Source organism: Yamadazyma tenuis, chromosome 4 (assembly GCF_029203305.1).
Source record: "Yamadazyma tenuis chromosome 4, complete sequence".
Classification (NCBI taxonomy): domain Eukaryota; kingdom Fungi; phylum Ascomycota; class Pichiomycetes; order Serinales; family Debaryomycetaceae; genus Yamadazyma; species Yamadazyma tenuis.
In genome coordinates this window covers 34,357-58,192 of record NC_089464.1, presented here as the reverse complement: position 1 = coordinate 58,192, position 23,836 = coordinate 34,357, and the positions used below count along the sequence as shown (strand labels likewise).

At 45.5% G+C, this 23,836-nt stretch overlaps 10 protein-coding genes and 2 non-coding genes across 12 annotated transcripts; 7 read left to right on the top strand and 5 right to left on the bottom strand. All coding sequences in view use genetic code 12, as the record gives it.

Moving 5' to 3' along the window:
• Positions 1 to 547: 547 nt before the first annotated feature.
• On the top strand, positions 548 to 3,853 carry ACF3 (glycoside hydrolase; the record flags this gene model as incomplete). The annotated part of the gene is made up of 1 exon (XM_066158012.1): positions 548 to 3,853. The coding sequence occupies one exon, from the start codon at positions 548 to 550 to the stop codon at positions 3,851 to 3,853; it is 3,306 nt and encodes a 1,101-aa protein (XP_066014109.1).
• Positions 3,854 to 4,280: 427 nt separating this feature from the next.
• On the top strand, positions 4,281 to 5,468 carry PSN45_003095 (uncharacterized protein; the record flags this gene model as incomplete). Its single annotated transcript, XM_006684817.1, has 1 exon — positions 4,281 to 5,468. One exon carries the CDS (start codon positions 4,281 to 4,283, stop codon positions 5,466 to 5,468), a length of 1,188 nt encoding a protein of 395 aa, XP_006684880.1.
• A 25-nt stretch (positions 5,469 to 5,493) lies between these two features.
• Positions 5,494 to 5,565, bottom strand: PSN45_003094. Its single transcript has one exon. It is a non-coding gene; the product is annotated as a tRNA-Thr (tRNA).
• A 142-nt stretch (positions 5,566 to 5,707) lies between these two features.
• On the bottom strand, positions 5,708 to 8,053 carry KHA1 (K(+)/H(+) antiporter; the record flags this gene model as incomplete). Its single annotated transcript, XM_006684590.2, has 1 exon — positions 5,708 to 8,053. One exon carries the CDS (start codon positions 8,051 to 8,053, stop codon positions 5,708 to 5,710), a length of 2,346 nt encoding a protein of 781 aa, XP_006684653.2.
• A 298-nt stretch (positions 8,054 to 8,351) lies between these two features.
• MAK32 (Double-stranded RNA-containing particles stability) lies at positions 8,352 to 9,365 on the top strand (the record flags this gene model as incomplete). Its single annotated transcript, XM_006684591.1, has 1 exon — positions 8,352 to 9,365. The coding sequence occupies one exon, from the start codon at positions 8,352 to 8,354 to the stop codon at positions 9,363 to 9,365; it is 1,014 nt and encodes a 337-aa protein (XP_006684654.1).
• Positions 9,366 to 10,036: 671 nt separating this feature from the next.
• PSN45_003091 (uncharacterized protein) lies at positions 10,037 to 11,497 on the top strand (the record flags this gene model as incomplete). The annotated part of the gene is made up of 1 exon (XM_006684592.2): positions 10,037 to 11,497. One exon carries the CDS (start codon positions 10,037 to 10,039, stop codon positions 11,495 to 11,497), a length of 1,461 nt encoding a protein of 486 aa, XP_006684655.1.
• Positions 11,498 to 12,170: 673 nt separating this feature from the next.
• SWI4 (transcription factor) lies at positions 12,171 to 14,973 on the top strand (the record flags this gene model as incomplete). The annotated part of the gene is made up of 2 exons (XM_006684593.1): positions 12,171 to 12,215; positions 12,316 to 14,973. The coding sequence occupies 2 exons, from the start codon at positions 12,171 to 12,173 to the stop codon at positions 14,971 to 14,973; spliced, it is 2,703 nt and encodes a 900-aa protein (XP_006684656.1).
• A 166-nt stretch (positions 14,974 to 15,139) lies between these two features.
• Positions 15,140 to 15,835, top strand: PSN45_003089 (uncharacterized protein; the record flags this gene model as incomplete). The annotated part of the gene is made up of 1 exon (XM_066158011.1): positions 15,140 to 15,835. One exon carries the CDS (start codon positions 15,140 to 15,142, stop codon positions 15,833 to 15,835), a length of 696 nt encoding a protein of 231 aa, XP_066014108.1.
• A 17-nt stretch (positions 15,836 to 15,852) lies between these two features.
• PSN45_003088 (succinate-semialdehyde dehydrogenase) lies at positions 15,853 to 17,406 on the bottom strand (the record flags this gene model as incomplete). Its single annotated transcript, XM_006684594.2, has 1 exon — positions 15,853 to 17,406. One exon carries the CDS (start codon positions 17,404 to 17,406, stop codon positions 15,853 to 15,855), a length of 1,554 nt encoding a protein of 517 aa, XP_006684657.2.
• Positions 17,407 to 18,537: 1,131 nt separating this feature from the next.
• Positions 18,538 to 19,749, bottom strand: ubc8 (ubiquitin-conjugating enzyme E2 H; the record flags this gene model as incomplete). The annotated part of the gene is made up of 2 exons (XM_006684595.2): positions 18,538 to 19,105; positions 19,313 to 19,749. The coding sequence occupies 2 exons, from the start codon at positions 19,747 to 19,749 to the stop codon at positions 18,538 to 18,540; spliced, it is 1,005 nt and encodes a 334-aa protein (XP_006684658.2).
• A 284-nt stretch (positions 19,750 to 20,033) lies between these two features.
• PSN45_003086 lies at positions 20,034 to 20,115 on the top strand. The gene has a single exon. It is a non-coding gene; the product is annotated as a tRNA-Ser (tRNA).
• A 137-nt stretch (positions 20,116 to 20,252) lies between these two features.
• ZCF27 (Zcf27p) lies at positions 20,253 to 23,735 on the bottom strand (the record flags this gene model as incomplete). The annotated part of the gene is made up of 3 exons (XM_006684597.2): positions 20,253 to 20,878; positions 20,940 to 21,043; positions 21,247 to 23,735. 3 exons carry the CDS (start codon positions 23,733 to 23,735, stop codon positions 20,253 to 20,255), a joined length of 3,219 nt encoding a protein of 1,072 aa, XP_006684660.2.
• Between the last annotated feature and the right edge of the window lie 101 nt (positions 23,736 to 23,836).

Here is a 23,836-nt window from a genome sequence, read left to right as displayed (position 1 = left end):
CTTCTCAAGTAGGCAGTTATAGTACGTACCACGATGCAAGTAGTCTAACTGACCCGCCCGTGCGTCAAAGTAAGGCGTAGAGCCCCCCAAATAAAAACACAGCACCTAAATGTTGGGTTTCCCGGTTGCGACCTCGCTACGAGCCCGCTTAATCAATCTCAGTTACCGATGACCCAAAACATTGTAACTTTCGTTATTACCGGACGTACAGGTTCCAACGACATAAATTACTGGCCCGATGCTTCTTTGGGGGTCGCAATTGCTAAATGGGCATTGTTCATGCCTGTACAATTTAAATGGCTGGCTGCTGCACAAAGGCTATTGTTGCGAAAAATTATCTGTGCCAGCATCTGTCCGAGAAAATATCATTGTAATGGGGCTAACGTCCGACCACTTAAGGCTGTGGTTCATGGGCAATGCTGGTTCGCCTGCTTCGTGACGATCTTATTTATAGGAGACTTCCGTATAATATTTTTCCCAATCCACACCACATTCATTCCTTTTACACTCCCTTCTACTCCAACTTAGTCTATCCTTTTCAACACAAATGTACGGGAAAAAAGTGCTCTATGGGTTACTTGCAAGCATGCTTATGCTTGGTCCGGCTTGTGCCGACGAAGAAGTAACCACCATTACTGAAACCAATTATGTGACTCCTCAGTGGTTCATGGATGTGATTGAAACGGCTTTGGCTGCTCAACCTGATGGCATTGACCATGGTATTAGAATCGTGTTTGTTGATGGAGTAGACGAAGGTGGAAATGCAGCACCTTCATACGCTGAAGCTATTCCCACATCTCCCCAAACCTACTTAACCACTTCCGACATCGAGTATACTGTTAGTTCTGGCAGTTCGGTTTACACCACCACTGGTCCCGTTGTGTTCACCACTGCCGGCCCCAAAGCCGTCAAACAGTCTCCTCTGGCCAGTACCGAAGCAGGCAAGGAACCCAAAAAGTCCAAGGGATCCAAAGGAAGATCCACTATCTTCGAGTACGAAACTGTGACTGATACTTCCAATGTGTATACTCAGATCACCAGAACCGCCCAAACTACTACCACCACTGTGTTTTCGGCAACTGCCACTCCTTCCAGCACCTACAAAGAAAGTTCCAAGTTCCGGTCAGTAGCCACCACCTTGAGAAACCCTGTAACTTCTCAGTCCGTGGTTCCAGCCACTGGAACAAAGAGAAAAATCACTGTTGAAGACTCTGGTTCCAGCAGTGCCGGCGACAAGACCATTAAGGCTGCTTCTTTCTCCACTGACCCAGTATATCCAGTGTCTTCTGATTCTTCTTTGGCCAGTGACTCCTCGGGTCAAGTGACTTCTGATGCTCCATCCACAGCTACTTCGGGTCCGAGCACCATTGACTTAAGAATTGGTAGCGAAACCTCCTCAAGTATCTTGGCCCTGGCATCCAGCTATGTTGGTAAGCAGGTATTCTACTCCAACGGCTCCTCCAGTGAAATTGCGTCTTCTTCAAGTGCTACTTTGGCTTCTTCTACCGTTTCGGTTTCAGAGATCTTGTCTTCTTCAGTGGTGGTTACTTTGTCTGTTACTTCGGCGACCTCGACCTCCAAATCATCATCTTCAAGTTCCAAATCATCTGCCTCAAGCTCCAAGTCATCTTCCTCAAGCTCCAGCTCAGTTTCCTCGTCTGCTCCGTCTTCAGGCTCAAAACTCGCTTCGAGCGCGGATTTATTTGCAGCCATTTCCAGCGACTCTCCACCCTCAGTGTTTGAAAGAGACGAACTTCCACTTTCCATTCCTTCCGGCGTCGATAATGACGGAGTACCCTACCAAACGAACAAGTTCTACGTTAACTTGTTCTTGGACGACCAAACCGACATGATTTGGTCTTACCCATACGGATTGTACTGGAAGAAGGTGGACTACTACGGTATTGGTGTACAACACACCGACCCCAGTAAAAGAGTTTTGGGTCCTAAGAGTTCAAACACGGACGGTGACACCTACGCCTACAACCCCACCAACAACGCCGAATTACTCATCTCTGCAACCGATCTCACCAAGTCTAACAACTATATGAGTGTGGTGGACATGAAGTCCATGTCTGCCACCATCCAATTGTCAGCAGCCAGCAGTGTTGGTGACGATTACATCGAGATCCCTGTTGTGCAAGGTATGGGTTTTGTCACCGCTATCTACCACGGAAGCTTAACTGCCGAGTTGAACACACTTTACGGGATTTCCACCGTTACTAAAGAGACTTCAAGCTCTTTGGACTCTAAGGTCTTGAAGTACAGAGTGACCTTGACCAACAGCTACGAATACCTCGTGTATGCGATTCTTCCAAAAGCCGACAGCGACTTCTTCTTGGATACCACCGACTCCTTCCACGTTCAGGGATCCAAGTCCGTCGACGGTTTGATCATCCAAATGGCAGTCGCTCCCGCTTCTGCACACGACGGCTACTACGATGAAGCGGCTGGTAAGTATCCGGTTTCGGCCGAGGTTTCAGGATCTTCTTCTGGTTCTTCTGCTGACTATTCTTTCAAGTACACCACCAAGGGTTCTTCCTCATCTGGAAACACCATTGTGTTTGCGTTGCCTCACCATGTCGAGTCGCTCACCAGCACCTCCTCGTCGGCCTTGACTCCCATCACCTTGGCCTCCACGACCAAGGGTAATATGACTGCCTTGTTGGCCAACGAAATCAGTTTATCTGAGACTCTCAACGCTGATGTTGGATTTTTGCCATGGGCTCCCGTCATGACAGCCGACTTGAGCTACACCTCCGACCAGTTGAGTTTATTGGCCGAAGCGGCCTCACTGGAGTTGGATGTTGATATCAGCCTGACCGTCTCTGGAATGAACTCCAATTACTATTCAGGTAAGGTGATTGACAAGTACGCCAATATTTTATTGGTGGTACATGATATCATTGGAGACACCGACTCAGCCAAGGACATTTTACTGGACTTGAAAACCGCTTTCAAAGTGTTCACCAAGAACACTCAATACTATCCTTTGATCTACGACACCAAGTTTGGTGGTGTGACTTCTTCTGCGTCTCAGAGTGGAGATACCGGTGCTGACTTTGGTTCGGGATACTACAATGATCACCACTTCCACTATGGGTACTTTGTCCATGCTGCAGCCGTGGTAGGGTACGTAGACAAACAATTGGGAGGTTCTTGGGCAGACGATAACAAGGACTGGGTCAACAGTTTAATCAGAGACGTTGCCAACCCCTCTGAGGACGACACTTACTTCCCAGTATCCAGAATGTTTGACTGGTTTGCCGGCCACTCATGGGCAGCCGGTTTGTTTGCCAGCGGAGACGGACGTAACGAGGAATCAACGTCGGAAGACTACCACTTCTCATACGGAATGAAGTTATGGGGAAGTGTCATTGGAGACTCGTCCATGGAAGGTAGAGGTGACTTGATGTTATCAGTTATGAACAGAGCCATGAACAAGTACTTCTACTACTCCGACGACAATGATGTGGCTCCATCTGAAATGGTCCCCAATAAGGTTACTGGTATTTTGTACGATAACAAGATTGCTTTCACTACTTTCTTTGGAGATGGCGACGAGTACCCACAATATGTGCATGGAATTCATATGCTCCCAATGGATGCCGGTGCTGCTTCCATCAGAGGAGAAGAATATGTCAAGCAGGAATGGGAAGAAACCATTGCTAGTTTTGTTGACAGTTTGACTGATGGATGGGCAGGTATTCTTCGTCTTAACCAGGCGTTATTCGACCCTGAATCGTCGTACAAGTTCTTTTCGTCCGACGACTTCCTGTCGACCTACTTGGACAACGGACAGAGTAGAACCTGGAGTTTGGCCTTCTCTGGAGGTCTTTACAACTCGACTTAGATATGTATAATGGTAGTATAATCTGTATTTTAGAATTGATATTTGTATGTTGGCTGACGGTGCGCATTTTTTGCAGCCATTTGGCTTAGACTAGAGGACCTGCTATTAGGAAATAAATGTTTTACATTCTAAAACAAGTGTTGGGGTGGTCTAACCCATTGTTTGTATTATATTCTCATTGAAGTTGAGCTAATATTCTTCTTTTTCCACTCAAAAATCATCCATATTGGCAGCAGATTAATTCAACCTGAGTTTGTAACCTATTACTTCAGCACTTAGAAAATCGACTAACTTCTGGTTGTACAAAGGCACATAACATCTGACAGCAGTTGATCAAATCCCTTTGTTAATCAGAAGGCATCACGTCTCTGAAACGTTGAACTCTGGGGAATTCGCGAACATTTTCAAATTTCCAAAACATCTCACCATGTTCTCGTTTGCAAAGAAGCTTGTTGACAGGTTTGAGGGCCATGAAGGGCCACAAGACCTGTACTTCAAGAATTTGCTCGATATAAACAATCGGGGGTACGCTCTACGTGTGCTTGCTGTGACTCCCCAGTCACCCGCCAACGTCGCCGGCCTTGAGGCTTGGTTCGACTACATTACAGGTATCAATGGCCACACCTTGCCTATGGCTTTCCCGTCCCTAGGAGACCACTCCTACAGCATCAACAATGACGGCACCATCAACTACGGTGGTTCCACGACGGCTGAACACGCTGGTGCCGTCAACTTCGATTTGATCCACCAGGAGCTTGTTAACGTCTGTCGCAACCCGAACACCAACAAAGAGGTGGTGCTTGATGTATGGAGTGCCAAGGGCGGTGTGTTACGGCAAGTGAGAGTACCATTGAGCCAGGAAAATCTTCAAGAGTCGACTGAAAATACCAGAAAGCTCATCCCAGACCCCTTCCAAGCCATCGGCTTAACTCTCCAGTCCCAGCATATCAACACTGCTACGTACGTGTGGAGAATCCTCGCCACCCACGTCAACTCTCCCGCTTTCCAGGCCCAGCTCGTGCCCTACTCGGACTATATCATTGGCTGTGATTCAGCATTTCCCGATGATGCCTACGGAAAGGGCCTTTTGGCACAGGGCGGCGAGGCCCTCCTTTCACAGACAGTGCTGCGGTACTACAACTTCAACAGCGAGCGCTCGCACGAAGACTTTGTGCCCATCACCTTGTATGTCTACAACCACGATTATGATGTTTTGAGACCCGTCACCGTAAACCTCACGCGGACGTGGGGAGATGGATCCAACAAGGGTCTCTTGGGGTGTGATGTTGGGTACGGGTTGTTGCATCGTATTCCCGAGGTGGTGGGAAAGTTCGATAGTGAAAAACTCACAGACGATGTTTTGTACGAGAGCAAAGATGTTGAGTTTCAGCTTCCGCCACCTGGAAGCGACACCTTCACACCAGCGGCAGATGCATTTACTCTTGCTGCTCCGTTGGCCCCACCAAAACCAGGAAAGAAAAAGAAGCACACTCGTCCAGTAGCCGATTTGAACGAGTACATGAACGAAGAATTGCAAAAGTCGAAAGAAGCAGATACGCTGACAGTGAAACCGGTTGAAGGCTCGGTTGCCCCACCTCCTAAATCCAGTTCATAGTGTTTAGTTGATTAAAAAAATTCGTTGCCCACTGTCGGAATCGAACCGACGATCGCTCCATTACGAGTGGAGTGCCTTACCCCTTGGCCAAGCGGGCGCGAATTCATCTGGTTTTTACACCCTCTGGTCCATAAGCTGTTGGGAAAAACCGTTCTTGAACCCTGCCTTTACAGTCATTCTGAGCTTCTTACAACTGACTTTTACAATTGTACAATTGTACATAAAACATAAGACAATATTCACATTGGGCATTTCACTACAAGTGTGTCGAACCCTTCTTCTTCACCCAATACCACTAACTCTGCAACATCGGCACTGAGAACATTACTGGACTCAATCGACAAGTTATTAGCAACAACAAAGATGTCTGACTTGAACGAAGGTTTGATCCTAAGTACTTCATCAGAAAACGTACTCAACTGCTTCACACGCGTAATGGTGACATCGGAGACAAGGTCCTTGAAGAGGGCCTCAAGTTCATCGTCCATGCCCACCGACTGGGAGGACGACTTGATGATGAGGTTTACTGAAGAAGCCTCAACAGCCAATTGAAAGGCAGTGTGAAGAGCCAAGAAGTCGGATGGCGTCAATGAGTTGTCATTGCTGATAACCACATTGACACCAAAAGTCGAAGTCGGTTCGTGCTCAAACAATGTCCCATTATCAGTCTTTTCGATAGTGTCAACACTGCCTTCAGAGGAAGCCTTGAGGAATAATCCAAAGTTGCACTCGGCAGACTTGAAGATCTTTCTGTACAATGCGTTCTCCGAATTCTCATTATCTTCAGCGATATGAGTATTCAATACATTTGAAGCCTTATCACAAGTAAGCAAAAGTTCGGTTTCGTGTTGCACTTGCTCGTTAAGAATAAGCATTTGGTTTTTTGGGGTGGTTAAGATCGACTTGGAGGTGGTATGGAATCCCAATAAATGAGAAAAGATCCGGAATAAGTCTAAAACAGAGGTGCTGTATTCCATACTTTGGTTATCTTCTCTCATGGTAGACGCTTCCAATAAATGAGAAGTACGAGAACTGAAATCCCTCAAGTGAATGGACTGAACCGTTGGCTCATTGCTATTCTTGAGATACTTTTCGATGAACGACATCAAAGGAGCCAAAGCCTCGATGCTTTTTAACAAAACCAAAGTTCTAGGGATCTCGATTTCAGTAAAAGTCTTGATATCCGTGCTACGGAAGCTTTTCTTTGTTTCCGCCGAATCTGGGGACACCAAAGAAGTGCCGTCCCAGGCGATTTCTCCTTTCAAAAACTTTGCAACCTTCTCCCGATAACTAAGAGGGTACACGCGTAAGGTCAACGGAGTGGTCAAAAAAGTTGTCACCAAGGCCATGACAATAAACATCGAGTAAGTCTTCTGGGTGAGAATTTGTGCGTTCAATCCCACGTTCAAAACGACAATTTCCACAATTCCTTTACACGACATTAGCACCCCCACCGCCAAAGACTCTCTCCAGAGGAGCTTGTTGAATTTTGCAGCCACAAACCCCCCTGCAATTTTGCCCACCATGGCCAAAACAATAATTCCGATGGTGTAGCCCCAGTCTACCCCTTCATTAAGAAGACCCAAGTTGACGTTTAACCCTGCAACCGCAAAATAAAGCGGAATCATCAAAAGATGCACCAAATCCTCCAACTTTTCAGTGATCCGAATCACGTATCCATTATCCCGGGGCACAATCACCCCGACCATGAACGCTCCAAAAATGGCGTGCACTCCGATGATATTAGTGTAGAACGCCGACACAAATACCAACAACAAAATCAACATCATCAGAAACTGGCTGGGTTCACCCGTCACCAAGTCATTGGTAAAGCGGCGGAGGTACCACAGCAAGGCCCGACGGACAGGAATGAACATCACCACGAACCATGCAGCTGTGGCAAGCAAAATGTACACGGTGGTGACGGGGGCAGACGAATTGGCCAAAATCACCGCCAATGCCAACAATATCCACCCCACCAAGTCATTGGTGATCCCGGCTGCCAACACAATCGTCCCCACACGATCAGAAATCAAGTTCAATTCGGTCAAGATCCGTGCCAACACCGGAAATGCCGTGATACACATAGCCACCGCTATAAACACCATATAAGTGGTGAACTTGATAGGAGGTAAGTCAGCGTTTTCTCTGTAACGATGATACATACCGACCGAGATCGCACACCCCAAGCCGAAAGGCACCGCCATGTTGACCAACCCCACGGTGACGGCAGCCTTGAGGTGTTTTCTGATGTATCCGAGATCAACTTCCATACCCACCATGAACAAAAACAAAATAATACCAATGTTGGCCATCAATGTCAAGCCAGGAATCGATTCGGTCGGAAAGCAATTATCGGTAAAGTTAGGAATACGGCCCAACACCGTGGGGCCGAGTAAAATGCCTGCAATCACCTCTGCAATCACTCGTGGCTGTTGAAGGTACTTGATAGGAAAATGTACGAGATTGCACATTGTCAAGATGAAGATGGCCTGAAAAATGAAGATAGTGTACGGCGACAGACTCGAGTACTCGAGCGGGTTCAATCCGGCGATAACACCGCCTACAGAACCTGTGGTCACCATTTGGTAGTTGTTATTGGGGTTATCTCTGAGGTTATTTTCGCATGCCCAAAGCCGCGCGTGGACCTTGTTTGTGAAGACAGGAAAACCGGACCGGTAAGGGCACACCCCAGACTCCACGTGACAGCACCTCTGGGCACACACAAAGGAAATAAATGTTAGTGATACAAGTGGTTCTGTCCACAAAAACACCAAAATAGGCTGTTCGCTGTGGTATTCTTGCTATGTCTCATGGTTAGATCTTTTCACCAGCGTTTTCTCCGCGAAAATATTACTGCGAACTAGACAATTTTCACACACCATGGTAGTGTTCACCAGTCTTGGAATGTTCATCATCGATGAGAACGTCTACGAGACGGCTCCTGGCCAGCCCTTACGCGCTCCTGAGTACAACATTGTTGGAGGTGGCGGGCTGTATGCCGTGGTAGGAGCTGCGATGATTCTGGCCAACCTCGCACTGCAGGTCTCGGGAATCATCGATCAAGGTAAAGACTTCCCTCCACCGGTGCGACGGGAGTTGGACTCGTGGGGCACGGCACTAGTGTTTCGTACTGACCCAGAACGTCTCACCACACGGGGACGCAACACCTACGACCGCTACGGGACTCGTCATTTTGACTATCTTACCCCGAAAAAGCGCATCGAGTTGGCAGACTTGCATCAACTTCCATCCCTTCTTCACTCCAAGTGTTTCCACGTGATCTGCCTGGTGGACAGGTGCCAGGAGTTGGTGGATGGTATTCGGGCCGTCAATTGTGACTCACAGTTCATTTTCGAGCCGTTACCGACAGATTGTGTGGCCAGCCGCTGGGAGAAATTGCACCAACTTCTCCCCCACATCGACGTATTCACCCCCAATTTAGAGGAGGCGTGCTCATTGATGGGCATGTCAGTGGTGCCGACCGATGTGAGTGCCATTGAGTCTCTCGCCCGCCGGTACGTGGATCTAGGTGCTGTTATCTGCGTGCTACGGTGCGGAGCTCTCGGTTGCGTGGTGGCTACCGCCACAAACACCACCCATCTCCCAGCGTACCACCAGGACCAGGCGGGTGTGGTAGATGTAACTGGCGGTGGCAACTCATTCTGTGGCGGCTTCATGATGGGCTTGTACATCTCCCGTAACCCAGTTGCCGCTGCCATTTGTGGCAACTTGGTGAGCGGTTGTGTGATTGAGGCGCTAGGAATGCCCCAGGTCGAGGCTAGGAAGTGGAACGGTAGAACCATGGCCGAGCGGTGGGAACAATACGTCCTGAACGCGGCGGTGGCACAGGTCGCTGTTGCTGCAGATGTGGACATGGGATGGATCGGGGTATAGCCGCACCGGCCCCGCCAATTGACCCATACACCCACCAAATTTCTGACCCGTACACCCAGGCCTCAGGTCAAATCTGGCCCACTTCCCCTCTAATGGCTAATGAGTGTTACTAGGGTTAGGGACACTAGCGCCCGTTGGTGCCCGATTCCGTCAAGGCTCATACCGTTTGTGCCTATTTTCCGGAGGTTTTCCGGTCCTTATCTGTGGCTGCGAATTTGTCGGGTTCTCACCGCTATTCCGTAGACATACGCCTAGAAATCCATTTCCTGCATTTTTGTAATCGGAACCATAATGTTTTGGCCAAGCGGCTTGGACTGTATTAGGAAACCTACCACCGCTTTAGATCACACTACGACGTTGTCCTAAGATCGCCTTATTTTTCCGCTTCCGCCCTGTTTGCGAGCCAATTAACGTACAAAGAAGGATTCGAAACTTGACCTCACGGCTTTACAGACCCACACGGGCCAAGGCAACACTCCACGTTTGCTGGGGCCACTTGGCCATCGAACACGGCCAATCTAGATGAATTTTGTTGCAGCTTGAGCCGCTTGCGCATTCTTCCCAATCGGGTAAAAGATATCGCAAACCCGCTCTTATCAGGTCCTCACCAAAAACTATTTAAAATCTTTTGTTTTCCAGCTTGTGCCTTAAACAACTCGACAATTTCAATAATGGCCACGACCTCGTCTACCCCACAAACATCTGTTTCTCCCAGTCCTTCCTTCGCTGAAAAGTCGACGGCACCAGTCTCCTACGTGTTCCAGGCTAAAGTCGATACAAGACTTCCCGAAGTTGTTGGTGGTAAAGGCTCCAGATTCACCGTTAAGGATCCCGCAACCCACGAGACAAGAGAAATCTTGGATGGAATGACGGGAGCTGCCGTGGGTGCGTTGGGATGGGGTGATGAAGATGTAGTAGACTTTATCACCAAGGCTGCTAAGAACACCACCTATCAATTTCCTGCTGTGATCGGTAACCGACCAGCGGAAGAATTGGCTGAATACTACATCAAAAGATCTCCCCCGGGAACCTTTGCTGCTGCTACTTGGACCACATCGGGATCTGAATCCAACGAACTCGCTTTAAAGACCATCAGACAATATTGGTTGGAAAGAGGAAAGCCTCAAAAAATCAAAAACTTATCGAGATACACCTCTTACCACGGCTACTCTCTTGGATGCTTGTCTCTTGGTAACAACAACCGTGCTTTCCCTTTCAAGGATATTTTGCACCCAGATACTCAATTTGTTAAATTACCTGAATTCTATCCTTATCACTACCAAAAGGAAGGCGAGACTTTAGAAGAGTACTCAGAAAGACTTTTGAAACAATACGAAGATATAATCTTGAAAGAAGACCCGGAAACCATCGCTTCCATGACGGTTGAAACCATAAGTGGCACTTCGATAGGAACCCCAGTCCCCACCAAGACTTACATGTATGGCTTGAGAAAGTTATGCACAAAGTACGACATTCTTTTCCACTTGGACGAAGTAATGTGTGGAACCGGCCGTATCAACAGCGGAGGTCTTAACTGCTGGGAGAACTTTTTGCCATTGAATGAAGGTCCAGACCTTCAAACGGTTGGTAAGACCTTGGGCTCCGGGTATGTCACCATTGCTGGACTTTTGGTGTCTTCCAAGATCAGAGATGAATATGTCAAAGGTTCCAATGTAATTGTAGGGTCACTGACATACGCATCCAACGCGTTCAACTGTTATGTGGCTTTGGAGATTCAAAAGAAGATTGAAGAGCTCAACTTAACCAAGAACATGTTTGAACAAGGAAATTACTTGGGTGCTCAGTTGAAGGAGAAGTTAGCCTCCAGCAAAATCGCCGGTGAGGTGAGAGGCTTGGGGGGATTCTGGACGGTTGAAATCGTCAAAAATAAGGCTACTCGTGAGCCTTTTGCCAGACTGTTGCTGATCTATAATATGACCAAGAATGCTTGTTTTGAAAATGGATTGAGTGTAGTGGGATCCAATGACTGTATCCGTGACGTGGGCGGAGACTTTATCATGTTTGCTCCACATTTCACCCTCACCAAAGAAGAAGCCGATGAAATGGTTAAGATCACGGTCGAATCGATCAAGCAAGTGGAGGAGCAGTTGGAGACCCTGGGCCATCTTTAGTAGACTATGTAAGTATATTTGTACTGAGTGAAGTGAAATGAGTGAATAGATAAGAGATAATTACAAGACACGGACAACTTTAGCTGCGAAATATTGTTTTGATCGCAGTGCCAACAAATGGTGAAAATCGCAAATCTACGTCACCAGATACAGCCAATTTATTTCTACATATAAATAGAAAACCAACCTTTGGGCTCCCACTAGCCATCTCAAACCTACCTCATCCATCACTTATCAGAATATAACCCAATATACTCACACTTTAAAAATCTCGCTTGGCTGCAACTATCGTATCTCCACAGACGCACTTTACAACCAATTGGCTGCAATATCCTATCATTGGCCCATTCATTTTTGTGCTGGCTACTGGTATTCAGCAGACCTTCTCCAGAAAATAGCATGACCCGATCGCTAGAAATAAACTCCACCATTTTCTCCCTAACCGCCCACTAGCCGCCGTACGAGACTTTTCCTGGTGTGGTACCAGCCTCCCAGTCGCTCTCTATAAAGATTTGTTAACGCGTACAAAAATTTTTTCTTACCCTCTCACAATTTTTCTCAAATCGTCAAATTGTTCTGAGGTTTTTCTTTTCAAGTGCAAAAGGGTCTTGGTTTCTATTTTACCAGTTGTAATTGATCCTATCTTTACCACCTCACACATACCAGCCCCACTATGTCCACAGAGGAGCCGCCGGTGTACCTTGCCACATACTCCAACGTACGTATTCTTTTCTACCAACAATCCTCGAATGGACCCAAAGACGCGTTCTTGCTGCCCACCAACTTTCGATTTCTCTTACTAACAACCATGCTTGCAGACAGAGGTTTATGAGTCCATAATAAACGAATGTCCTCTTATGAGGCGGTGCAAAGATGACTGGGTCAATGCCACCCAGATCCTTAAATGTTGTAACTTTCCCAAGGCTAAGAGAACTAAAATCTTGGAAAAAGGCGTCCAACAAGGAATGCATCAGAAGATTCAGGGAGGATACGGAAGGTTCCAAGGAACATGGATTCCTCTTCCTGATGCTCAACGTCTTGCCACTGGCTACGGTATGAATGCTGACATGGCTCCCGTTTTGTTTTTTGACCCTGCCAACCCAGGGTTTCAGCTTCTGAAAAAAGCCAAAGATCCTCCCAATAAAGATGGAACTCCTGTCAAGAGAAAATATGTCAAGAAGAAGAAGCCTGATGGAACCACCCCCAAGAAGTTCAAGCGTGACGACCAGTTTTCTGAGTTTAACCAAACAGACTCGTTTAACTCGGTTTCCAGAATGCCTTCTCACTTGTCGAGTTTTTCAAATGGTGGGTCTATGCCAGTTCAGTACCCAGTGAATGGCTCGTTCGTGCAACAGGACTATATGCCTGGGTCCCAGAACATGGCGTTCAATCCGAATGCTCCCATGAACAATGACTACCAGTCGTACCAAATGCAGATGCAGATGCAAATGCAACAACCACCTCAACCACAGGTGCCTCAATCGCAGTTCAACTATGGATATTCTCAACAGCAACAGCAACAGCAACAGCAACAGCAGCCGCAACAGCAACCAATGAATCATCCTCAATTCATGGGGCTGTTCCACCATTCAAAGATGCCCTCTTCTCAGTCTACAAACGAGACTACTTGGTCGCAAGATGAGAACAATAAAGAATCTGACACTTCTTTATCTTCCAATGAAGAGATGAAGAAACCAAAGGAGTCATATGCTGCTCAATTGCTTAAATTCTTCAGTGAAGAAAATGGTGCTATTCCATACTTTGTCCATAACCCTCCCTATGATTTTAACATTAATGAGGCTATTGATGACGAAGGTCATACGCCATTGCATTGGGCTGCGTCGATAGGGAACTATATGATGATCCATCTTTTGATGTCCAAGGGAGCTAATCCATTGGTGGTTAACAACTTTGGATTGAACCCTTTGTCTAAGTTGATTTCTTTCAATAATTGTTTTGAGTTGAAAAACTTTCCTAAAGTGTTAGACGACTTGGAAATCTGTCTCATAAACACGGATATCAATGGAAGAACCCCCTTGCATTACTTGTGTCAATTTTCCAAGGTTCCTTCTAAATACGATAGTTTGAGGTATTATATGGGAATGCTTTTGGGCAAATTGACCTCCATGAACAATCAAAGTGCTAACAACAAGTCTATTAATCTTCTCAAGAATGTATTAGACCACCAGGATGTTAATGGAGACACTTCCCTCCACTTAGCTGCTAAAGCCGGCTGCTCAAGACTTGTGAAATACTTATTGAGTTATAACGCCAGAGACGATCTATACAATGTTAATCAGGAGACTGCCAAACAGATAATCATGAGAGATAATCTTTTAGCATCCAAAGACTCACCTCCACATTCAGAACCAACGCACATAGACACTATTCATCCAACTTCACATTTGGAAGTTGCTGCTCCCATCAAACAGCTATCAACTCCTACTCAAAGTCGATCCAATGTTTTGGAAACTCCAGACACGCAAAGGACAACCTTACAGGATGATGATGACGACGATCACCATAGAAATGCCCGAGTCGATAAAGAACAACTCAATCAGTTGTTGAAGAGCACGGTGGACGACGATAAGGAGAATATTTTCCTTGATTCTATGAAACCCTTTGACTCCATGTCAACACCTATTCAAGCCACCAAGAGCCATTCCTACTTGGGAGGTTCTTTGACACATCAACCATTAGCAGTGATATCGGAAAGAACCGCAGAAAGCACTCCAATGGCTGTTGATCCCCAAGGTCATGAATCCATAAAAGCCCAGATCAGGGAAGATGATTCGCCTGAATCATATCTCGTCAAACCACCCTCTTTGGACGAAGACGGAAACATAGTCGAGGCAACTTTACCAGAAGTGTTATTTAAGGTCGACGATATTTCCCAAATGGTTTCCGTCATGGTTAAGTCGTTAGCAGACTCTTACAAAGACAGCATGAGAGATTTGGAAGAAGAAGAGTCCAATGTCAGAAAGCAAATCAGCGAAAAGGAAGCTTCCAATGAGAAGCTTTTGTACAACAGTACGTTCAGTCTAACCAAAATTGGGATCGATGAAGTTTCCAACCTTTCTGATGCGGATGCTCTGATGACCGACTTTGCGCTACTTCAAGAAACTTTGGTGAAAAACAAGGAAACAGTGTTGGCCAACAAACTTGAAAAAGTTCAAGCATTTCAATTGGCAAGCTTGGTTTCGAGTAACGAACAACTTAGTGATGAAGATGATAGCATATCCAATGACCACCTGAACAAATTCGGCTTGGCGGTAGAGTTGTCGAGTTTGCAGATAGAACGGTCAGGTTTATTGAGTCGCTTGACGGAAAAGATCAAACTTCATGGTATTGATGACAAAATGTACAAGTACCGTAAGCTAATCAGCTTAAGTTGTGGTTTGAATGTCGAAGAAATAGATTGTTTGATCGATGGTATCGAAGAGTCCCTCATGGAAACTTCCGGTGGAAAAGCTTAACCCGACTGACACTAATCAACACTCGTTTACGACATTACTCATTTCAGTTCTCTTTTATGATATAGTTTTATGCTACACACATATTTTTGCAATCACCTCGACGCGCACTGATTTTCTCAACTTGACCAGACGAAAAATATCTTTGACAACTGCTTGTAAACTACCAATGTCTTCATATAGCGATACAGTCAAGATTTCCTTGAAGGACAAGACCGAAATAGTCGAAAAAGTGTACCCAGTACCTACAGAGCGGTTTGCCAACGACTTCTCGTCTATCAAAGTCGGTCTTTCTGAAGAAGGGGGATTATCAACATTGACTTATAAATCTATTGGATACACACGATATGCTGAACAGCTAGCGTTAATGCGTGAAGCGTTGTTCCACAGTAAGCAAGAAGAACCTACGAGAATCACCAGCAAGCTGTTTGACGGTCAGTCAGCTGTGCATCAATTACAAGCAGATATCGCCAAGTTGAGAAACCTGGCTCCAGAAAATACATCAAAAGCAGACCAGGAAGTCACCAATCTCAACGCAAAGCTCACCCAAATCGTGAGCAACAAGAATTCCCTTGAAGACGTGGGAAAAGAGATTTTCAATAGCTATAAGGCTGACGTCCCAGGAAAAGATTTCTTGGTCAACCCTGCTGCTTTCACCAAAACCACCATTAACAGTGGGTCCATCAAAGTTGATGATATACTGCAAGTGCAGAACTTGGATATAACTCCTTATGAATTACAGGCCCAAGGTCAAATCGAGGTCCATAATAATATGGTTATTGATAGTGGATCTGAATCTTTCACTCCAGAAATTTCACAAGTAATTAGAAGCGATTTCAACGGGTCTCTGTCCGACCAGTACTAACAAAGAGAAAATGTGTATTATAATCCAATGACCATAGATTTGACAACCATGTAGTCGTCAACACCATAAATAGACCCTTCTCTACCAAAACCACTGGCCTTTATTCCACCAAATGGTAAAGCAGCTTCGGAAATGGCACCAGTGTTAACACCAATCATTCCCACTTCAAGCTCTTCTGCCACTCTAAATGCCCTTCTAATATCGTTGGTGAAGAAGTAACCTGCCAAACCAACATCGGTGTCATTGGCCATGGCGAGAACCTCTTCTTCCGACGAAAACTTTATTAACGGACAAACAGGCCCAAATGTCTCTTCCTGGGTGATAAGCATATCAGAAGTTACACCAGCTAAGATGGTCAACTCGTGGAAATTGACCCCCAAGTCGGGCCGGGGGTTTCCTCCCAGAATGATCTTTGCACCTTTGGAAACAGCATCTTCAATATGGCTTCTGACTTTCGCAAACGACCTCTCGTGGATCACAGGACCATGGGTGACACCTTGGTCCAACCCATCTCCAAGTGTGACTGAAGCCTCAAGCTTAGAAGCGAATTTTTCACTGAATTCATCGTAGATGGACTCGTGGACAAATATCCGGTTGGCACAAATACATGTTTGACCACTGCTTCTGAATTTCGAAGCAATGGCTCCATCTACTGCCAGGTCGATGTCAACGTCGTTAAACACAATCAATGGAGCATTTCCTCCCAACTCGAACGAGAGTTTCTTCAAGGTGGAAGCTGACTGCGACATCAACAACTTCCCGACGTTGGTAGACCCAGTAAAAGACACCTTTTTGATTCCTGGATGCTCGCAGAGCAACTTGCCAACCTCAGCCGCATTTGAGGATGGCAATATGTTTATGACACCTTTTGGAAACCCTGCTTGCTCTTGAAGGTGTCCCATGGCCAACGCACTAAAAGGGGTTTCAGAAGCTGGTTTGATCACCCCAGTGCACCCAGCAGCCACATATGCCGCCAACTTCCGGGTGATCATTGCGGCAGGGAAGTTCCAGGGTGTCATGATCCCACAGACGCCAATCGGCTGCTTGAGCGAAAGAATTCGCTTGTTGGTCCCGGTGGAATTTATGATATCACCGGTTTTGGTGGTTGCAATATCGGCATACCATTTGAAAAATGACGCGGCGTACTTGACTTCACCCAAAGCATCTGCGTACGGCTTCCCGTTTTCAAGTACAATAAGTTTGGCTAAGTCGTCCTGGTTTTTAATGTACGAGTTGTATAAGCTGCGCAAAAGGTCTGAGCGATACTCGGCAGTAGTTTTTCTAAACGTCTTGAAAGCGGTTTCAGCATGGCCCACGGCGGTGTTGAAGTCATCTGCAGTCATGGATTGTACCGTGCCGATGTAGGACTTGGGATCCGGGAAACTGGCAGGATTGTTCACATCAAATGTTTGGGTGGAGCTGCTATCGACATATCTGCCGTTTATATATCCCTGAGTTTGAAACAAGTTAGGGTTCTTCAAGCTGCCGATGACTTGAACAGAGTCAGTCAAGTGCCGTTTGGTAATAACCCAGGCTTTGGGAATGCCCATTGTATGGGAATTGAAAAGCATTGGTGGGTGTCAGATAGTTGCGAAGTTTTGATTGCAAATTGGGATGCGAGCGCCGAAGAAAGCGACGGATAGCCAGGATGACCCAGGAACCTCAAACACATAAACTAAGGATTTTGACAGTAAAACCAGACAGTTGCACCACCCACGCAGATGAAAAGTTACAGAGAGATAGGGACAGAACCTACTTGGGTTCCGAAATTTTCTGGTGTTAGAGTATATGGGATGTGGACAAGTATCTGTTCTCCACGGATAATGTTAGAATCTTCTCTCAAAGTCTAGTACCAATTAACTCCCTCCTATGACGCAAACTCAACTCCCTAGCCAGCCACAACATACAACTTCTCTTATCAATTGACTCATTTCCTCCACATCAAAAGAATACGGAAGAACAAAGTCGCAGTTTTTCTGCCAGCTTCCACCACCTATTTTCACCTGGAATTTGGCGGGGTGGGGATTTGTAACGTGTTTGGAAGTGTTCTTAGAAGGTTTCCAGTGTCTGTAGGTGAAGTATAAATATGGCTTGTTCTACTTTTTTTTTGACAATACTATCTTGTCGCTTTTGACCTTCTTCTCAATTGCTGCAAAAACCCTATGATGTTACCCTCGTTCACCAGCTCGTTTTACACCATGAACAGCAATAACATTCAACCAACTATATATCCTTCTTTCTTCAGACGACGAACATGCTTTCAGAACCAGAATTCCTCCGAGTTTTACACAAGTGAAGCAAACGGACATGAATACAGAACATTACAATCCAGTCCACAGACGGAGTGAAAGGCAGCACATCAGCGGTGGCACACACCAAGTCTGCCCCATTGATTATTCCCCTGTACGCCCGAAAATGACTTTTACTGACCCATACACCGACTGAAATTTCACAAACATGACTTTTACCTCTCCATACACTAACTGAAGTTTCCCGAACTGGTCTCTGCCCTTAACCCAAATATACCAGTCAATGCTGGATATTGAAATGTATTGAAGCCTCCGGCCAATCTGCAGCACTATATATTATCCAATAAACACTACTTTAGTTTCTTAAATGGTTGTATATTCATATACCTATACACTCTAACATGCCCCGGTGGTGCAATCAACACACCCCGACTATAGTTATGCTATGACTCATTAAAGGTCGATGTCGCCCGCCACCGCGTCGTAATCATCGCTCGACAAGCTGCCCACGTCACTAAGCTCGTCTTCATCAACATCCTTATCATTATCATCCTGCCAATCTGAGTGGTCATTAGTGATGTTCTGGGCAAACTTGGCCACGTACTCGCGCACCTTCTGCGTGTACAACTGTTCGTCTCTGGACATCAAGTTCGAGGCGTCTGTGTTCAATGGATCACTAGGGTTGGCGTACCGGAGCAAGTGAGGTAAGAAGTTCTCAAACACATTTAAAAGTCCAAACATTGGAGACCACGTCTGGTTGATCACATCAAGGCACACGGAGCCAGAGCTTTCATCAATATTGGGATGGAAGATTTTGTTGATGAATCCAATGGAAGGCGACTTAATCGGGTATTGATCAGGCAATTCAACCCTTACTCGCCAGGTGCCTCCCTTGTAAGGGGTGTCTTCGGGCCCCTCGAAAAGCACGTACATTTGTTGGATGTTGTCGTCGATAAGTTGGACGTCATGGTCACTCATCATGAGGTCCATCACATCCTTTTCCATACGTCTTTTAGGAGAACTCATAGTAGGTTACGGGTGATTGGTTTGGTAAGTGTGACTTGAGAGTGCGGGTTTCGGATTTGCACTACGCGCAGTTGCAGCCATCGTCACACTACCACAGATAGTATACAGATATGCTTCTTCGTTATACATTATTTACACATTAACATGGACCTAGTATCCAATCAGCGGCTGAGTCCCACGTTTGACAACCTTAATAGCCCACTCCGTCGAGAATATCGGTTTTCCTTCCGCGTAAAACGTCAGAACCGCTGGGTATGTTCCTCTAATAAATGTCCCGCCAGGAATATCGTCCGGCGGGAATGTCACCGTGTGGTGTGGGTTGGTGTCGTCATTGGTGACGGCAGTATTTGCAATTTCCTCCTTTCGGCTTTTGAATGGAATTCCTCCTTTTTTCACCACTTGGTAGTAAGTGAGTTTCACAAGCGGTTTTGCGGTCACACGATACTTGATTGTCAAGGTGTACGTTGAGTACTCTGGGAGAATGAAAAAGAGTTTCTGGGGAATGTTTTCCATTTCCTGGGAATATTCCAACACTTCTGGATGGCCTTCGCACTGGATGGTCATGGCGATGAGTTCGATTAACTCGTTGCGGAACATGTCAAGAAGTTCGTCACGCGACTTGATGGTGTTCTTGGACATGGTGAAAGGTGTTTGATGAAATTAGCAGTTGGGTGGGACAATTGGGGGTTTTTATAGATCTGATATGGGACTGTACATCACGTGACTATTGCATGTGATTTTCAGGTGGGTCAGTTGCTGCGAATTGCGAGAAGCACTTTAATAGTGGCAGAGTTCATTATTTTGGGAATGTTTGTCGGTTGAACAGCAGAGTGCGAGACAGGTACAGACCATAATAGTTATATACATTTATAGTTTGGGAAGTTCGGGCTTGTAGTTGCATGTGGGTTTTCGGCTTATATTCAGGCAACTTGTCCGAGCGGTTAAGGAGAAAGACTTGAAATCTTTTGGGCTATGCCCGCGCAGGTTCGAGTCCTGCAGTTGTCGTTTTTTTTTTTTTGATTTTTGGCATCCTGGGCACCACAAGGCAATAGCAATATCCCAAGAAGAAGAAAATCAAGATGAACAACAAAGGTAAATAAAATCCGACCCGCTTCCAAAATTTATATTACAATTACAATCTTCTACTGCTCTATCCGATCAACAAACTCCTCAAAGTTTGGCAAGTCTGTTTCACCCTCAGCTTTGATACTCGACTGTCTTCTGGATGGCATAAGCAAATAGTTCATGGAGTTGGACCGTTGATTCATGTTGAAGTTGACAAATGTCGGGTCATTGAAGTCATACTTGAAGTCCGCACCATTGGTAACTTCCATATTACCAGCAGGAGTCTTCATATACGCTTCTCGTGTAACATGTCTGCTTAATGAGCTATCCGAGTTTCCTGGACTGATATCCTCAGAGAGGAAATCCTCCGAATCGTAGTCAGGTTCAGGTTCATGAGTGGCTTGTTTGGCTCTTTTCCTGGATGCCTTTCTAGGAGGCCTTTTTTCTGCTTCCTTCTGCTCAAATTCTCGATACTTGGCAAGGTATATCTTGAGGGTTTCGGAGTAGCTTTCAAACCCTAAGGTGTATAAGGCCCATAATATGTCTTCTCCATTGAGGGTTTTCCTCTTCTCGATGTTGCATCGGTCAACGGCTTGACTAGTTACGAATGAGATGAACTCACTCACACATTCCTGGATACACACCTTGGACTCTTTGGAAAGCTTTGCATGATCTGGCAAGGCCTTTTTCATGACTCTTCCAACTGGTTTTAGTTAGTAATGAGCATCTTAGTGGGGTATTGCATTTAATTTCTTTTCACATACCGTTTGCAATGGGGAGGAACCGGTCCTGCTCCTTGATTTCATAATCCTCATTGGTCCAGTTAGCATCTATAGAGCTTTCCATCTTATGAAAGCCGTGGTCAATTCTACAGAATGAATGTAACTTGAAAAACTTGCGTTTGACTTCGAGCTTCGGTACAGACTTTAATGCGAGATCGGAGAGATAAAAAATGTCCGCACTTTTTGCTGCTTGCAAACAATGCCTGGTTGCAAACCATGTCTGTCATATACATTTATCATTCCTCTATTTAATTTACAGTACCCATAATATATTGTTTAATCTTGACACGCTGCCAAAAGCTTGCTGATGATTTCTGCGTATACCTCACAATCCTTAGATTCTTTTTTCCAGTATTCATACACCAACAACGAGTGTTCCAAAGTGGATGTGACCATCTCTTTGGGTAAAATTGAATCAAACACATCTGACAAGTTACCAAGAGATTGAATAATGGGATTGGACGAAAATACCGATCTTTGATTTTCGTCAGACCTGATGGCTTCAAGTAAGTCACCAATCTTTTTATGCAATAAAAACAAGTAGAAACCTCCGATTAATAAGTTTCGAAGATAAAACCACTGTCCTGGGTGCCTGTGACCACCTAACTTCGGCATATTAAGTTTGGGCATTGATTTTAGATTTATAAGAAACAACTTGAGCGTCTTCTTCCTTGCTTCTCCCAAGAGATTCATTTTAAAAGCAGACTCATCCAGCTTACCGTCACTGGTGAAGAAATTGGAGAAATCCTCATGGGTGTTGTTCTTTTGGAAATACAAAGGCGCCTCGAGGAGTTTCTCGTAGTTTATTCCCACATCATGATCGAAAGAGGATGTTGGCACATCTGAGGAACTGGTACTAGAATGATCACCCATATCGTTATATTGGGTCTGCTCATCGGAGATTAAACCTACCACTGCCTCGATTAAATCCTCAATAGGAATCTTATCTTCCAAAATAAAGTATATCATTGGTCTGAAAAGCAACAATTTGGAAGTTAGGATTCGGGTTTTAATATACATAATGGCCTCCGATTGGGCTTGAATAATCAAGTTATCGTCTATCAAGAAATCATCCAAGTGGTCTGATAACACTTGGTTACTGGTGCCATCATTTGCGCGTCTTCGTTCGTAGGCACTGGAAATGGACTTAAATACCTGTGCTATGTCAACCTCTTTCAATACGAAATTTCTAATTCTTGGACTCAAAGAGTTGATAATTCCGTTATACTGGTTGCTATACCGGATAAAAGATATCCAAAAGGTCTCGTCATAAAACTTGGGCTGATCAAACAACCCAGCTTCATTAGCATCGATGGAGTAAAACTCATCAAACATCTCATTGTCGACTTTCCGAGTTGCCACTTCAGTCAAGAAATAGTACCAGGTGTATTGGTCATCGAATTTGGTTGCAATTCGTACACTTTCCACGCTATGATATTCACTTTCTAGTTGATTGATGATTGGATCGGGAACAGTAGGAAAATTACAAGGAGGTTCAATGTCCAAGATCCCAGACACGGGCACCCGGGGTGACAACTCAGCTCTCATTTCACACTCAAGCTTCAAGCATATCCAAAACATCCTCTCCATCAAGCCTTTGGTAGCTTCATCTTTATAGTACACATGGCCACCGTTTTTACTTTTCTCGATGAAGTACATAATGTCATGGCACGCCAAGTTGATATGTCTATAAGCCACAATGGGACGCATGGTATACATGGAAAATTGGTGTAGCAAAATGTTGAAAACAATGGACTCAGTGGTGTACTCCTTACAGATGCTGGGGAAAATGTCAACGATCACCTTGGCGTAAGTGACAAGGCTATTTGCAATCGAAAACCGTTCTTTCTTGACCAGTTCAGGGATCTTGGAAATGCTCTCTCTTGTCAAACAGCTCGTTGTCACATCGTTTCTTTCTTCCACAGAGCTCTTGTACTTAGCAAAGTTGTCAAACTGTATTGGTGATGAAAGTACGCCAAGAGCGCACACCACCGGAATCAAAGGAATCTTCCTGCACAAGCTGTCTAGAGCATCCTTCCGTGCTTGAGGATCTCTGATCGAAATCTCTGTCAACGCATCCATGTATTTTGCATCAATTTCTCGATCCTCTCCCTGGGCGCGATGATACGCCAATGCAAGTTTTGAAAGTGTAAACCCCGGAATCGCCTTGAGAAGAGCCTTGTAAATCTCCACCGATTCAATGAAATCAAGCACATCAACTAACGGCACTTTGGTGTGACAGTTGACAAAATATGAGTTCAAACTCTGCAGCAAAGACCCAGTCATCACCTCTTCAATGGACTTCAAAACCCCCAAAATGTCGTCTACTTCGGCCGCAGAGTCTAATTCTCCCGACGTGTAGAGTTCCATCAACCGTGCCTCCATCTCGTCTGACTCCTCACTGAGTTCAGGCATTTTCTCGTTGAAAAACCTCCATTGCATAAACGAAGAAAAAGACATGTCCCACACTCCGTTTCGAGACGCCGTGACAAAAGCCTTAGTCCGTGGACGGGAAGCCCCCATGGTTTTCATCTCATCCAAAATCACGTCTAATTTCAGTAAAATCGTCACCGATGTAGGGTCTAATGAGACATCTTTAAACTGGTCTTCGTGGCTGTACTCACAGTTATCCACTCCATTCTTGACACAGGAGCCACAACGGGGTCGGATATTGTCACATTTGACCTTCTTGATCCGACACGTATTACACGCCGTGAGAGCACGGCGCCTGACGACGTTGGAATTCTTTTTGATCTTCTTCTTTGAAGGCTCTTCCATAATCACTCTGGTAAAGTCCTTATGGTTCTTGTGGTTGTTCAGAGAATCAGTGCTGTTTGTGGATGTGGAAGATGTAGTGAGGTGATTCCAGGCTCGCTCCG